The 16,062-nt window shown below is 45.4% G+C and overlaps 1 protein-coding gene across 1 annotated transcript in view; it reads left to right on the top strand.

Moving 5' to 3' along the window:
- ENPP6 (ectonucleotide pyrophosphatase/phosphodiesterase 6) overlaps positions 1–9,107 on the top strand; it is a 30,234-nt gene extending 21,127 nt beyond the window's left edge. The window contains exons 5-8 of the mRNA XM_035557865.1: positions 1,103–1,282; positions 3,689–3,826; positions 6,735–6,858; positions 7,609–9,107. Coding sequence (XP_035413758.1) covers positions 1,103–1,282; positions 3,689–3,826; positions 6,735–6,858; positions 7,609–7,832 — 666 coding nt within the window. The 3' untranslated portion in view covers positions 7,833–9,107. The remainder of the gene's footprint in view (positions 1–1,102; positions 1,283–3,688; positions 3,827–6,734; positions 6,859–7,608) is intronic.
- Positions 9,108–16,062: the final 6,955 nt, after the last annotated feature.

Genomic DNA, 16,062 nt, shown 5'->3' on the forward strand with positions numbered 1-16,062 from the left:
ACCAGCATCTGCTGTTCACTGTGCGCCTGTCATCTCAGAGCCCCAAAACGATGTGTGTCTCTTCCCCAAGTGCCAGTAATTTTGCCATTACAACAGTTTTTAGAGAGACCTTTTCAAAAATGGTAATTAATTGAGACCATAACAAAGTGTTTGAAAAGTTCTAAAAACTGCTTTTTGTGGCACTACGAAGAGCCTATTTAATGCCTGTTAATTGGATGCATTGGCTGTAAATTTTTATTTCCTCAGAAAGAGAGGCTATTGATATCACGTGGAAGTTAAGACACCATTCCCCTGATTCTTATTTTCAGAGATGGCGTTATAATCCTCCTAGTGGATTATTACCCCAATAGCCCCAGGAAGCCATAAACCAATATATGTGTTGCTCTGTTTATAACCTGTGTTGCTGGCTGGAATTTATGGCAGGCGAATGAATCAAAACTACTTGTTTTGTAAGGTTTGTGGAATCAGGCAATTAACTTTTATGGTAGTTTTTATAGTACCACTCAGAACTCTGTATGTGAAACTTTGTTTTAAAAAACTCTATGCAAAAAATTTTGCGGTGAGAAAGAGACGATATCAAGCCTTTGGGTAAATGTCAATTCTGTGAATATTTCTGCTCTCTTTTCACAATGATAAGTACACATTAGAGTTTTCTACGTGCTTCAGTGAGGAGAGGAAAATATATTTCTACCTTCACTAAATCATAAGAGCTGTAATGCCAAGTGGCTGTGTTTGGGAGGGGAAGAGGGAAGGCCTTTGCCACGGGTGGTACCGTGACAAAGTTGCTCTTCCACAATCATTTTGCCCTACAGATAACAAGCAGTTGGATAAAATCCTGCCCAAGACCGAGCGGGACAACCAGTTTGTGGGGCTAGGATGTATTATCTGCTTACTTAGCAGGGAACTGGGTTTATTTTGCCAAATCTCTCCCTGGTGCTAACCTCTGAGACTCCCCCAGGGCAGCAAGTGAGAGCGGACAGCTGTTGTTACAAGTGGTGGCCGAGCTCACTGCAGGATATTTGCAGCCACGCTCCTTCTGGTGGACTTCCACTAAAATCAGAGGAGGTCAAATGAGGCTTAAAATTTGCCACTCACTCCACAGAGCAAGGGCCTTCAGAATGATGTCAATGTCCTCCTCTTCTCTGACCACGGGATGACGGACATCTCGTGGACGGACAAAGTGATTGAGCTGAAGAACTACATCAATATGAGTGATACCATTCAAATGAAGGACCGGGGTCCTGTCGTCAGCCTTTGGCCAGTTCCAGAGAAGCACACAGAGGTAAGTACAGTTTATTAGTATTGATTTATTTCATGTTTTCTTGGGTTTTATGACAATTGTTTCTTTTGTTTGGTTATAACGTCTAAATTCGGTTCTCAGAGATGTGTGCAGAAATCAACCTGGGGTTCTTCTCAGGAGCCACACGTTGATCCCATCACTTTGCACTCTTGTAACAAAGGTTTCTGAAGAGAGTTCACACCGGACAAATCAAAAGCATAATCTTTCACTATTATTTGGCATAGATACGTGCTTTCACCCCCCACCACTATGTGCTTTTGATAAATAGCTAGAAGATTTTAGCTCAAAATCCTTTTTTGAAATGTTATATATATTAGTCAATTTATTGACTCATTAGCTGGGATTTTTAAATGATCTGGAAGAGGTCAGGCATTCTTATTCCAGTAAGCTTCCACAGAGTTTGAGGAATTAACTCAATTAGACCAGAATTACCAAAAAAGCCCATTTTTACAACATTCTCCTTTGAAGAATTCTGATGAATAAGCATGTTGGGTTAAATCCCTTATAAAAGCCCAAGGCTAGAACTGTAGGATTTTGAGGAGCAAATTAAAACAATACAGAAAGAAATATGGAAACCACTTGAAAAGAATGAAAATGCAACATCTGTAACTAATACACTAGTGAATTATAGTTGAACTAGAAACCAGTGCTTGAGAAGTCTTTTTTGCTGTCCTCAAAATAGAGATGAGTGGATGTACAAAACAGGCAGTCCACACTCCAGGTGATTTTATATATATATATATATATATATTATATTTTATCTAATTCCAGTACATCATAGGACATATGATTCTTTGAAGGGAACACTTGCCAATTGCACCCAAAAAGGCTCTCTAGTAATTGTACAGCTGGGATATCGCAAACATTTTAAATCAGTGCCAGGACTGACAGTTGTCTTAGAGGCATGTGTAAGTCTATCAAAGTTCCTGCAGGGTATTACAGAGTGTATATATGTCCTCCTCAGCCTTAACTCATCAATCTCTTCTTTTGTAGGCAAGACCGTCAAACAAGGACAAGTATAAATTGCCACTTCACACTGACATGTTTTTTTTGTGTTTTTTTTTTGTTTGTTTTTTGTTTGTTTGTTTGTTTGTTTTTTCTGACAAAGCTCTTACGCACATGCTTCTCTTTCATTAAACAGCGTAATATCCCCAAGGAGAATAAAATGCAATGTCTCACATCATGGTTTTATTTTCTTCCTTCATTTCTTTTTAGGACTTCTTACTGGAGTGCTGCTACTTTAAGTAAAATTAAGTTAATTTTTCTTTTTCCCACGAGCCAGATTCCACTATTCTAATTCACTTTGAAAAGCCTTGTTCAGGAATTAGATTGTATCATAACGTAGTGGTATCAGATTTAAGAGTTATGCCATTTTGAAGCACCAGAAGTACTGGTGAAACACAATGACCACTTTCTAGTGGGAGGGTCGGGCTGAGTCCTGCCATCCCATCCTAATTCCTTATGGCGACCCACATATAGGGCAGGGAGTTTCAGTGTTGGACGGATGCATACATGAAGCACCCCAGCTAGACAATGCAGATTGCATGTGTACAAATGCATCACATACGCAGGGCAGACTTCACTAAAAGGCTAGTGAAGAACCTTTCATTCTTGTTGCAGTCTTTGAAGAATCGAGCTACTGCTTCCTGAAGATTATTTGTATATAAGCAAAGAGTGTTTTAAGCTCTGGGGATTCCAATAGCGACCTTCTTTATGGCATATGAACATCTTTAGGCACCTTAAATATTTTTCTGAGTAATTGTGGCTTTAACCACATTTGTGTAATTGTATTCCAGATGGTGTGATTAATATTAATAGGCCACCAGCACAGCATTGTGCACCTTCAAAGCTGCAGGCGTTGACTGATTAATCTCACAGCATCCTTGTAAAGCAGATAAGTAAGCACTACCAATCCCTTTGATAGGGATAGAGAGGTTAAGTATAAGAAACCAAGGCAAGGTGATATTAATTGTTCACTCGAGCACAAGGAGGGAAGAAGAGAATATCCCTTTTCCTCATCTGTCCACTTCATGCCTTTGAGCACCCTTCTTTTCACCACTTAGTTTATGGTTTCCCTTGGTTTCATTTTCTGTGCCTGTATGTCTATATAATCACATGCATACATTCGTGAGTGCTTGTACTGTAAGTGTGTATAATACCTAAGGTCATGGTTTTCTCTGTGCTTATGTCCCAAGTCTTCAGAACATCCAAAAACCGGTAAGGAGATTTTTTTCACCTTACGACTGCCAAAGTCACAGATTAAAAGTACTGGTGATTACCCATTACAGGGGATTAGCCATTTAAAAAAATCAGGTGTATCTACGGACCCATAGGTGTGCACATGCTCTTTATAGCCATATGGTGTCCTAACATTTGTTTTCTTTGCAGATATATCAAAAATTGAAAGCTGCAGAACACATGGATGTTTATAACATACAGGATATTCCAGAGAGGTTTTTCTACAAAAAAGGAAAATTTGTTTCTCCTCTAACCCTTGTTGCTGAGAAGGGATGGTTCATAGTAGAGGTAAAGTACAGAAGCAAAAGACATTAATGTGAAAAGGTGCAATGCATGAACACAGAAAGAAGAATGCATAATTTTGTGCTAAACATTGAGTCAAAGTATTACATCATTTACTTGTGCTGACTGCAGTGCTCACATCAAATGTTTGTGTGCTTGAAAGATCCTAAAGACATGACACCTGCGCTGAAGCTAGAAAAAGTTAAGAAGTTAAGATGGTTCCTTAAAAAGGACTTTTTGTATTTTCCATTATGGTCATGTTGATTTACTCCTCTTCCCCCTGCCAATTTACCATCCTCTCAGTTCTGCTCTTGACAGATGTGAAATAATTGCTCCCGTTTCAAGATCTTACTGTCCCTCCATTCAGCAGTACTTCTACTACTTTTCTTTCTGCCTGGCTTCCCACCCACCAGACTCTATTCTAAAAACACCGTTTCCCCCAGGCCTTCCATCCACAAAATGAGTCAGACTGTGGGTTTACTCCTCAGAGATACCCAGTGACCATGTGCCCCTGGCACATCAGGACCTGGGTGCCACTCAAAGATTGCACCCAAAAATTATAAATAGGTGTCAGGATTTCCTGACACATGGCAATTCTGAGAGCCTGTTAGGCAGACAATCAATTAGACTTGCATATTAAGAGATTTGCATACCAACTTATTATTATACCTTATTATTATTATTGTCATCATCATGATTTTGTACTTGTATCTCTGCTGACCATCTCCACATTGCAGGCATCAATCGCATCCCAGCACAGCTCAGAGGTTACGTTGTCAGCTACATGGTGACAGAGCCAAGGAGTCCTGTTCTTTATCTTTTAATGTCCCAGCATGGTCATCAGGCCATATTGCCTTACAGTTCATGGGAACTCAGCTGAGCATCTTCCTGCACCACCCTCAGAGGTTCACCCGGCTTTGCTCAAGATGGTCCACACTGCCACGTTTCTCGCTAACTAACCTGACTTTAGGACAGGGATTTCCACAGTTAAATAAAAATACATATCTAAAAAAGCCCAATTGTTTTGGGGTACAGATGGATGAGCACCACACCTCTGGTTAAAATACATACAAAAAAGCCACAGTTAAGATTCAGACTAGTAAAGAAAGCATCGGAAACATTTTTGCTGAAATTTTTTTGAAAAACTATAACTAAATTCTTTTGTACAGTATGAAATTCAACACAGAACATTTTTACATATTCTGTAAAAAATGCTCTTTAAAAAATCATTGAAACTCTGACAAACCTTAATAACAGTGCAGCAAACACTGCTGCTACAGTAATTATTTCTGTCTCTCAGCCCATTCCTTCCCATTGTTTCTGATTTTCAAGAATGTCCTCTCATTAATTCTGTCAGATTTTCCTTATCCTCAGTACATTTTCATTATCCATGAATGGGATGTGAAAATGAAAGTTTCCTGTCATATTTTTTAAGCAATAATTGAGCCTTCTATTATACTCCCTGCCCAAGCCATTGCAGAGAGGATATTCAGCTCTTCGCTATCACCCTCACGGGATGTTTTAACTCTCTGTTGGCTAGTTGATAGATATAAGCTGTTTGATTCATTTCTTCTTAATATTCTTTGCCTTTTTTTTTTTTGAAAGGCAAAGGGGACGTATCTGGAAAGGTGTTCTATTCCAGCAGGGCTGGGGGAGCAAAAGCCCATCTGTGTGTCGGTGCCTGGACCACAGGAGCTGGGCCCTCCCTGCCCCTGGGCCCACCACGAGCCAGGGTGCCCCATGGCAGGGGTGGCAATTCCCAGGTCGGAGCTGCTGCTCCTGGTCACCTCCAGTGACAGGCAGCAGCAGGGGCTGAGGCTATGCTGGAATAACCCAAAATCACTCCCAGTCGCAGCCACTCCTGCTTCATTCATCTCCGAGGAGCAGCGCTACCCAAACATGATGAGTTCTCAGGAACCACACCAAGCAGAGCACCACGTATGGAGGTGCTATGGTAGGACGAGGGAAATGAGTCTGTTTTCTCCTTGGCTTGCTCTGAGCGCTGTCAGGGAAATAGATGGAGACAAGGAAAGAGATTTAATTTGTCAGCTAAAATTGTTCAATTATCTGCTACATCTGCTGACTATTACACACAAAGAAACGCAAGGGATACTCCAGGGGTTCCCATGGAAAGCAGACGAAAGAGCTGCACTTCGCAGCCATAATCACTGCCATCCTCGGTGCTCCTGTGCACGGGCAATGTCCTTCTCTGGCAGAGGAGGAAAACAAAATCAGACAATGACTCAATGCTCCAGGCAGGGGTGGTGGCACCATTTGCCCCGGGGTGGGATGCAGGAGACTCTGCTGGGGCATCTTCTGTGCTTCTGTGATGGAGCGGGAAGCCCAGACCTGGCTTTAGGAAACTGCAGCTCCTGCTCTTTAACCATTGGAGAAATTAACGCCAGGGGGTTAACGAACTGTCAACTGATGTTCGTTGTCTTAGTGAGTGAGATTCCTGCCATAGTTTTAGGGATATCCGGAGTGTCGCCTGGGCTGCCATCCCGTGGGACAAGCTAAACTCACAGAATGGGTTGGTGCGTGGTTTTGAAAGGACCCTAAGGATCATTTCTTCCACAGGGGCAGGAAGTGACACCGTTACAGCTAGTCTGTCAGGAGCTATTAATATGCAGCAGGACAGACTAAGGAAGGAAATTAAAAGTATGGCTTAGGAGTGTAATTTGGGTAAAGAAAAACAAGAATTATGATGACAAATTGTTAGAGCAGGAAGACAAAACTTGGCCACGCCAGAGACAGGGGGAAGGAAGGGAGCAAAGGGAGCACCTTGGACCTGAGCCCACGTTCCCTGGAAGGAACCTCCTTGCTTTAACCCCGTGGGGTGGTGCAGCACGTGGTGGCACATGGTGGCAGAGGGTGGCACGCCATGGTACTAACGTGCCCTGCTGTTGTTTACCAGAGCAGGGACAAGCTGCCCTTCTGGGAGAACGGCACGGGGAAGAGGGAGGCCTGGCAGAACGGCTGGCATGGCTACGACAACGAGCTCATGGAGATGAGAGGCATCTTCCTCGCGTATGGTCCAGGTACGATGCCACCATCCCTGTCCCCACCAGGGGCACAAGTGGGGCTGCCCCAGCCGGGTGTCCCAGTCCTGGCACTCACTGTGGCACCCGGGGCATCCCACTCCTCCCATGGCCCCACGGCCCCTGCCCCAGCACCCCTGCAGCCCCTGGCACATCAGGACCTGGGTGCCACTCAAAGATTGCACCCAAAAATTATAAATAGGTGTCAGGATTTCCTGACACATGAATTCTCCTTTTGTTCATGGATTCGGACTCACTAATGCAGAGTGCTGTCTTTGAGGAGGCTGAAGCTGCAGCAGACCTCACCCACCTGTCCAGCGGGCAGACATGAAGCCCCTGATTCCCACTTCATTGGACCCTTTAACCATTGATAAGTCCTAGGCTATGGCAACAGGCAGGAATGAAAGCAAAAAAGAGTGCAAAACACCATTATTTCAGGCTTTTAAACCTACCAGTGTACACAGCAAAGTAGCCCCTGTATTTGTGTATTTATTTATTTTAGTTTTCAGTTTTGGAATCAAATTGGATTAGAAGTAAAAATAATGAGTGAAAGCATTTAAAATGTTTTTGCTGAGCCATGCTGCAAATTATATAGATTATAATTATCAAATATAACTTTATAAATTATACTCCAAATTACATTGAGTATCCCAGCCTGCTGGGTAAGTCCCTGGAAGGGCAGCAGAGCCCTTGCCCCACGTTTCAGGGGCTGGGCCCGTTAACCCCTCTCTCCGCCTGCTTTCCCTGCAGACTTCAGATCCAACTTCCGAGCGCCTCCGATCAGGTCCGTGGATGTCTACAACGTCATGTGCACCCTCGCGGGAGTACAGCCGCTGCCAAACAATGGCTCCTGGGACCGGGTGGAGTGCATGCTCAGAAACACGGCCGCCTTGGCACCGCTCCGCCAGTGGAGCAGCTGTGCGCTCGCCCTGACTCTGCTCTCGCTCCTCGCCCAGCAGATCTGGTTGCTGTGATCCCCGAACAATGTTGGTCACTGTCACCAGCAACTTGATCCTTCTCCTTTTTTTTTTTTTTTTTGTATGTGTGTGTTTTGTTCTTTGTTTCTCTGTGTGTGTTTTGTTTTTTTAAGTTCTTCATTTGAATAATAGCTTTATTAATAGAGTGCTGTCCCCCGCTCAGCCGTCGTGCTCCGCCAGGCGTGAATCCGACCCATCCTGCTTTTACAGCAGTTATAACGTGAAGACAGGTTTTGTGCTGCTTTAAACACAGCCAGGAAAGCTGGTGTCGCTGCTCTAGATTTACAGAGCTGGCAATGGGAGCAGGATTCAGGCTGGCTAACAGCAAACTTTTCTGGTGGGTGCATGCGGAGATCCCTGGACATCAAGCATTTCTTACCCCAGCAAGTTTAACCGAGAGGCTCGCCCTGATTCCTGCTCAGGGGTGGAGGCAGACCTCTGTGCATTTACCTTGCTGTGTCTGGCTTACTCCTTTATCTCCAGCAGACCTCCACTTCTCCTTACAGTGCCAGCCAAGCCCGGTCCCTACCAACCCCTTCATCAAAGAGCCAAGCTCTTCGCTGAGCAATCGTAGTGCCAAGAAAGGTGGATCAGCAGGAGAGCAGTGGGAGCATCCTAATTCTCCCAGCCTTTCCTTCTTCGTTTTCCCTTAAAGCAAGCCCTGGCACTGCATGCCCCTGGGGCTGGGCTTTCATCAGTGACCGCAGCTGGAGGGAAGGCTGGGGCAAGAGGAGACTGATGGAAATCCTCCACACCAGAAACTGGAGGACATTGAAATGGCATCTGGACACACCAGGTTCAGGACCAAGTACGATGAGGAAGCCTGGCATTTAACAGCCTCTCTGCTTTTCCTGGTGAAGATGATATCACCTGCTTAGTTGTTTTTTGTTCGTTTATTTTATCCAATTGTGTTTCTGAAGGTTTTCAACAGCTACTACTTTTCTACCAGCTCCTGCTCTCTACGTCTCTGCCATTGAAGCAATGTGGTGGGCAGCACATTCCCTTGCTGTTTTTCTTTAGAGGTGGTATTCTGCTGCAGGGAGAGAGGTTTACACAGATGCATCTCTCTACACCTCTCTCTCAGTTAAGCCTAGCTAAGATTTCCACCTTGGGATATGAAACCCAAAGTCGTAATGGTTGACTTAAATATAGCAGGAGAGCATGAGGCTGCTCTCAGAGGTAATGCATCTGAAGGTCAAGTCAAATGGATGATATAATCCTGAAAACATCAACACAGCAGACATAGTAAATCCCCTGAAAAAAAAAAAAAAAGAGATTTTGCCCCTACTCATCCACTCCAGTGCAGCCAGGGACCTGCCCTGGGGCAATGTTCAACACAGGGCTGGCGGGAGCTGGAGGCAAAGCCAGCAGCTTCGAAGTCCTTCTCTGTTAGCTTAGAAGATTAAGTGCACTGAATTGTTAAATTGTCCAGTTGTCACTCCTTGGTGTTAAACACGGGAATGTATATAAGCTGTGGTGGGTCGTTAGAGAGGTGGTCTTTTTGCATCATTAAGTTTCTACTGTGAAATAAGCATATCTTGAACAGAGCCATGAGGGTCTGATCCCACAAAGTGTCCTTTCCTCCTTGGGAGGCTGACCGCAGGCTGCAGCCTTCAGTCGTGCCTTCAGGAGCGCTCAGCACTTTTTCTGATATACCTCTGAGCCAGGAGCTTTCAATGAAAAACTGCCTTTGGAAGGATTCAGGTCCCTCCCCGTGCAAAATAAACTTCTAACACTTGTTATTTGTACGGATCCAGAGTCAGGCACCATTCTGGTACAGTGAGTTTAAGGGTGAATGATTACCCTATGAAAAAAAAAAAATACAACGCATTAAACTTGACAAAAGACTTCTGTAATAGCTATAAAGATTTATGTAATGTGTTTTTAAAGCTCAAGTGAACCATCAAATCAATTGGAAAAAAAGGGGAGAAAATCAGTCTTTGTTATTAGACTGTTGAGTATAAAAGGCAATTTAGTGCTTTCTAAGCATTTGCAGTAGCTATAAAACAAGCATCTATTGTTCAGAGTTCCCTGTTGCTCTTTAATGGACCAGGCTCAATGAATCCGCTGGAGCACATTTTTAAAGTGAGAAAATTATCAGCACACAAGATAACCAAACGACAAAATTGCAAATTTTTGCTTGGAAATCAACAGGATATATACAGTGCACGCTAATCCCTCCACAGTCTGCAGTTTTAACTCTTACAGTAAAAAGAAGCCAATATTCAGAACTACAGACCCTGAAAGTACCGGGCTATATTCTGATGCTCAATGACAGAAGCAGAAGCCGGACAAACAAATCAGGTCCGTTGAGTTGTTCCAGGGATGGGCCACAAGACATGAAGCCGATATTGGGCGTACTTTGCGTAACTCATTTTTGTCACAGTGGCCATATGCTGTGTCTGTCCTCCGAGCAAATACTGCAGAGTAAAATTCCTAATTGTGGGAGGTGTTTGACCTTTACGCAAGCAGTGTGTATGGCAATACACCTCAAAATATACGATATAAAAGGGAAATTTGATGGTAGACCTACAAGGAGCTCATTAGCTTCATGGGAACTACAGTTGATTATGTTTGAGAAGCACATCTTTCTTCTGAAAGTTTGTACCTCTGAATCAGTTCACATTCTCATTCAAAAATCAGTGTCTTGACTCTAGCCTATTTTTCTGTGTACTATGCAACTGAGGTGGGTGTATTTTAAAAACTGGTTCTGAATGATGTTTTTGTACAATGACTGATTGTGAATGAGTGAATAAATCTAAGAATGCTGTTAGAAAAAAAAATGCATCTTTTTGTAAATACTGTAAGATTTGAGGGGAACAAAACAACAAAACAACAACAACCATAACACTCTGCCTTTCTTGTTTGATTGCCGCATCAATGTGTGATAGACAGTGTTTGAAGCTTCTGCTGATTAATCATCAGCAAGATGAATGATAACATTGTTTAGAAACGGCAAACTTGTCAGCATGTAAATTAGAGACATGAAATGCATCACATGAGATACTGCAGCTTGTATATGCAGTGCTTTTTTCCAGATGTATTTCAGTATTAAAGCTTTTGAACAGGTGCATTTTTCACTATTTCTTGTAGCCATTTACCTGCATTAATAATAATAAGGGCTTTCTTGCCTACTGCATGCCACTACTTTGTAACCAACCTCTGGCCTCCTTGGTGTGCGTCCCCTCCTTGGTCTCTAGGACACCAGCAATTTTTTTACCCTGTGTTTGCACAGCACCCAGCTCGCTGGTGCCTGCTCTGTGCCCGCTTGGGGCTTTTATGTGCTTCTCTGTCTGTTCAGCTAGTGAACAGGGCTAAGCCTCAGCAGGCAAAGCTGGCCTTGTCCATCCTTGCCCAGCTGGCTGATGCTGGCCAGGCAAATTGCCAAGGAAGGACTGACTCTCACAGCGAATTGGCTCACAAATTTCTTCTACATTCGATATCTCCTCCAGGTTAACACAAAGCCAGGCAGGCCACAAGGTGCAGTGGAGAAACGTGGAAATTTGCACCACTGCTCCTCTCACTGGGCACATAAAGAACGGGGGCTCCAGGAGCATCCATCCAGGGAGGTGTAACTCACACTAGCCAGTGGACATGACAAACCCTTTTGATCCCCTAAGAAGAGACATGAGCCTTGAATGCTCTCTCCAGACCCGCTTCTCCAAGCCCACCTTGTTACTATCACACAAACTGTTTGCACAGAAGTCATCATGGTACCATGGTTCAGTGTGGTTCAGGCTTTCTGGATGGCCAGCACAGCGGTGTGTAGCCCTCACATTAAACCCCACATCCCAGAGCTGGGTGCTGTGAATGGAAATGGGACCTCAAAAACCAACACCAAAGACCTCAGGGACTCCTGCTTTAAGCTCCACAAACGTACTCTCCGTGTTCATGGAAGAGACTGATTTAATAGGAAAAGTCCTCATGCTACAAGCTGATGGCTAAAACCAAAGACAGGTTTTCTGAGCAGCCAGGAAATCTTCTCTGGGATGAAGTAGAAAGGGTGGCATTGTGACCTACTTACTCCAGTTGCCTCTCTCAGCTTAGCTCCCTGATGCCAGGCAAGGACGGTCGGCACAGCTCTTCCCCCTATTCTGTAAATCCAGCTGCCCGTGGCTCGCACAGAGACAGAGCTGGGCTTATGCACAGCGGGTCGCACAGACCTGGCTGCTCACGGCCAGGTCTGGCAGCCGTCTTCTGGCCATGTGCCCCTCCCTGCATGAGGCAGACAGCTCCCCGCAGCCCGCACTGAGCTTCAGAAGGGAGATGAAACCAGTGGGGGCAGCACCGCTGCTAGGCTGCATTTATGGTGTCATAAGTGACGTAAGGCATATGACGTGATGTGTTCACCACATGTTCACCACCTGCCGTGTCACCCGTGCGCTCACCACTGATGGGCAAAGATGTGGGCACACTTCCCTCCTTTTCCTCCTTAAGTAGACCCAACCAACCAGCGTGGTCACTAATTTCATGAAATGAAGATAAAAGATGGGGCATACTGAATCCACCTGCATTGCTTCCAGCAGGCTAGTGTCTGCCCTGCTTTTCCAGCTGCAGCAGACACCGCTGTTTTGGTAAGTTTTCTGCGGCCAGTATGGGCAACTGCTCTGCAGAAAGTGCTGTGCTGGCCCAACTGATGTGTACCCACCACTCCTCCAATACATGCATTTGTAATCCCACCAGACCACTTCCTCGGTATTCATAGCTCTTACCACCCAAAACAAAAGAGGGCTTCAGCAACAAACTGCAGAACTGCACCAAGATTTATGGCCTTTGCTCTTGTTGGAATTTATCTTGTTTTCTTTGTATTGTTACCTGTCCATGGGTGCAGGGAGGGGAGGACAGAGCAAAAGGGAAGCCCAGGGAAGCAGTGCAGACATACTAATATACTAATAACGCCTTTAATTCACATCAGGACTCTCTTTGAACTGTCAGCACTATGTCAGCATCACTTGCCAAAGACACTCCCCTGTGTCCCAGGAACACATGGCCCACAAACAGGAAGGGAGCATGTTGAGTGACTGCCTGCATGGGGTTGGTACAGTCAGCTCCCCAAGCCAGTGCCACCAATGGCAATTTCCCATCTAAATGAGGTCAACCATTTTCACCTGTGAGCTTGGCAGTGATGTAATAGCACAGTTGTCCAGGGCTTGGTGGATAAACTCTCCAGCAGAGACTCTTGGTTAGCAGCCCACATGGCTGCAGCCCATGTATAAACACTTTGCTGTTGGCCCAGGTGTTGCACACAGAGCTGTCTGCAGGAACCAGGTTTGCAAAAGTCTCTGTTTCTAGTTGGTTTAGAAAAAACTGAGGGGTGAATTAAGAGATTCCGTGGTGCTGGCCTTCTTCCTTATCTCCTAACTGCTAACTAACTAACGAAGTCAAAGTATCAGTAGGAAGTTAAACTCCACACCTCCACAGGAAGATGCAGGCTGGATGAGCTCTAGGCACTCTGAAGTGAAAGGCACTGAACAAAACTCCATTATCTGCCTTCTGCTCATTTTACTTGCAAGGCTATGGCAGAGATGCAGGCCAATATTTAAGGTTCTGTTTTTAAATTAAATATGGCCTAATCAAGGGAAAAGCTTGGAACCTTCCATTTTAGCATGAGTTTGTTAGCTGTTTTGAAAGACAGTTTTCACTTACATGAAAACATGCTTTTGTGTAGGTGCAGAAGCAAATTTATGTTAAAGGAAGGCAACTGCTGAGTGTTCAAAAATAAGAGCATTTCAGAATTAAAGTTGAATGGACACCTTAATTCCCAGGCTTTGTACAGGTGTGTAAAGCTGTACAGGTTAGTATGATAAGATTTGAACTATGTGACTCCCTGTTAAGTTTATCTGTGGAAAAATAGAGGTTATTTTAATGTGCACAGTGGTATCCTAGTCATTCAGTCCATACTGTATTTCCCTTTCCCAGATCACTTTTGTTTCCAAAGTGTTTTTTTGTTTTTGTTTTTGTTTTTATCAAGGTTTTCATTATTTCGTCTTTACGTGTTCCTCTAATGTCTGTTGCTTTCTTTTAAACTGGTACCCAGAGAAGTCTCCTATATTAGGCCAGAGGGTTGGGAAAAGGCCATCAAATGAGTGCAGCGATGCTCAGGTGCAAGTCACCATGGACTTGTAAAGTGGTATGATGTTAACTGTGTCAACTCTGTATCAGTGACATGGTTTCTGTTGTGCAGCACAATTTCACCACAAAATTATCATCAGCTGCCAACAGACCTGCCTCAGTCCCTCCGAAACGGTGCATGCAGTGTGGTTGATGCTTCCTCCAGTGCAAAGTCGATGCCTCAAAGCCACACTGCAAGGCAGCCTTTTCCACGGTTTCTGCTTGTTTCCTGGCTGGGTGGGAAGCTTCGCTGGCTGGGCCTGCAGATAAGCTCCTGTGCATGGCTGGAAGAACTGTATCAGCATTAGTTAGAAATAACATCGGAGTGCGTTAGAAACGGCGTTTTGGTTTTGGTTAGCTCAGAATGCTTCAGCTGGTTGAGGAGAGGAAAAGGAGGCACAGAGGTGTCCAGGGGAAAGCTGTATCTCTTAACTTGCTACTTTTATGGCTTCGTTTTTCCTGTTTCTGTATTAACGGCCAGGAATGCCGAGGGGACAAAGGCTGCAGCCTCGGGAGCTCGCCGGTGGCAGTGAAGGAGACGCGGGGGGGGGATTCACGCACACACACAGGCAGGCACATCGCACCTTCCCGCAACGTGGCAGCAATCGGCCTTTTGGAAGACACAAACCAAACCAAACCAAACCAAAACCTCATCGGGCCCACGAGCCCCCGCAGCCCGGCCGCCATTACCGGGCTCGGAGCTCCCCCTTCCGGCCCGCCGGGGCCCGGCCTCGGGGCTGCCTCAGCCCGGCTCGGGGGGCCCGGCGGCGGGCAGCCCTCCCTCGCCGCCCCGCTGCCGGCTGCCGGCGGCCCCGGCCCCTCAGGAGGCCTCGGGGGAGGAGGGCAGGGAGGAGAGTGCGTCCCACCCCGGCTTGTTCAGGAGCCAGCTGGGCTCCGCGGAGTGCCTGTACGGCCAATGAGGCGTTTTAGTGTCAGCACTGTAACGGCCAAGGCTGCAGTCAAGCCAAGGTCCTTCATGCTGTAATTTCTCCGGTGTAATGTTTTCCCCGCTGTGTCTTTCCCCTGCACGCACCCGTTCTTCACGCAGCTTTCTCTGTTGGCCCCTCCAAAGGGTGCAGAGCTGTCTTCTCCCTCACTGATGTGTCCCCATGTAAACCCGACACTCCAGCTTTGACACGCTGCGTTCCTGCTCCCCTCACTGTCTGTGATCTTGGCAGATATTGTGGGACCAACCCTCACAGTCGTCCCTACCCAAGTACAGGGGGCCTCCCTGGATGTTTTGGGAGCCCACAGCTCCTTCAGCCCTCACTGCAGAGACAGAATATCCCAAGAGGGACTTCAGTGACTGGCCCTGCTGCTTCAAAGGTCCGGTTGAGCAAAGGAGGCAATGAAATGCCTCCTGCATCAGTGGAAGGAGCCAAATGAGATAAACAAATAAATGTGAGCCCCAGTAACATAAGAATATTTGATATCCATGATGTGTGGAGCTTCCCAGCAAAATAGACTCTGTTTTATGCAGAAATAGCTAAATACAGTGGGGTTTGCAGCAAACCGCTGCAAGTCTCCAGCTTCACTTCTGACAAGGTTGCCTACCGGTCCCATATGTCCCAAGTGCTGTGTGCCAGCTTTTCTCCTGAGCCCCTAAATGTCAGCAGCCTCCACCAGGACCACGTGGGCATCTCACAGAATCACTGAATGGTTTGGGTTGGCAGGGGACTGTGAAGAACATCTAGTCCAAGCCCCCTGCCATGGGCAAGGACATGTCTCACTAGATCAGGTTGCCCAAAGCATCTCCTACATGACCAATTTTCTGTGATTGCCGGAGTGGGCACTGACAACTCTTGAGCAGCCTTCTGTTGTTCTTGAGAAATTAATAATACATTAAAACATTACTCAGCACTTGTATATATAGCTTGATGAATATTAATTAAGCCTCAAAATCAGCTGGAGATACCAGCATTGCTTCCTTGCCAGACAGAAAAATGGAGGATGAGATGATAGAGGTCATTCACAAAGGCTGCAGCCTTTCTTCAGTATGTGCAAACAGGAGCCAGTGTGCTGTTCACCCAACAGGACTAAAACGACCAGTGTATACAAAAAAGTATTTAAAAATTGTAAATTGTATAAATTGTATATACCTTTTTGTGCTCTTCTG

Source organism: Cygnus atratus, chromosome 4 (genome assembly GCF_013377495.2).
Source record: "Cygnus atratus isolate AKBS03 ecotype Queensland, Australia chromosome 4, CAtr_DNAZoo_HiC_assembly, whole genome shotgun sequence".
Lineage (NCBI taxonomy): Eukaryota > Metazoa > Chordata > Aves > Anseriformes > Anatidae > Cygnus > Cygnus atratus.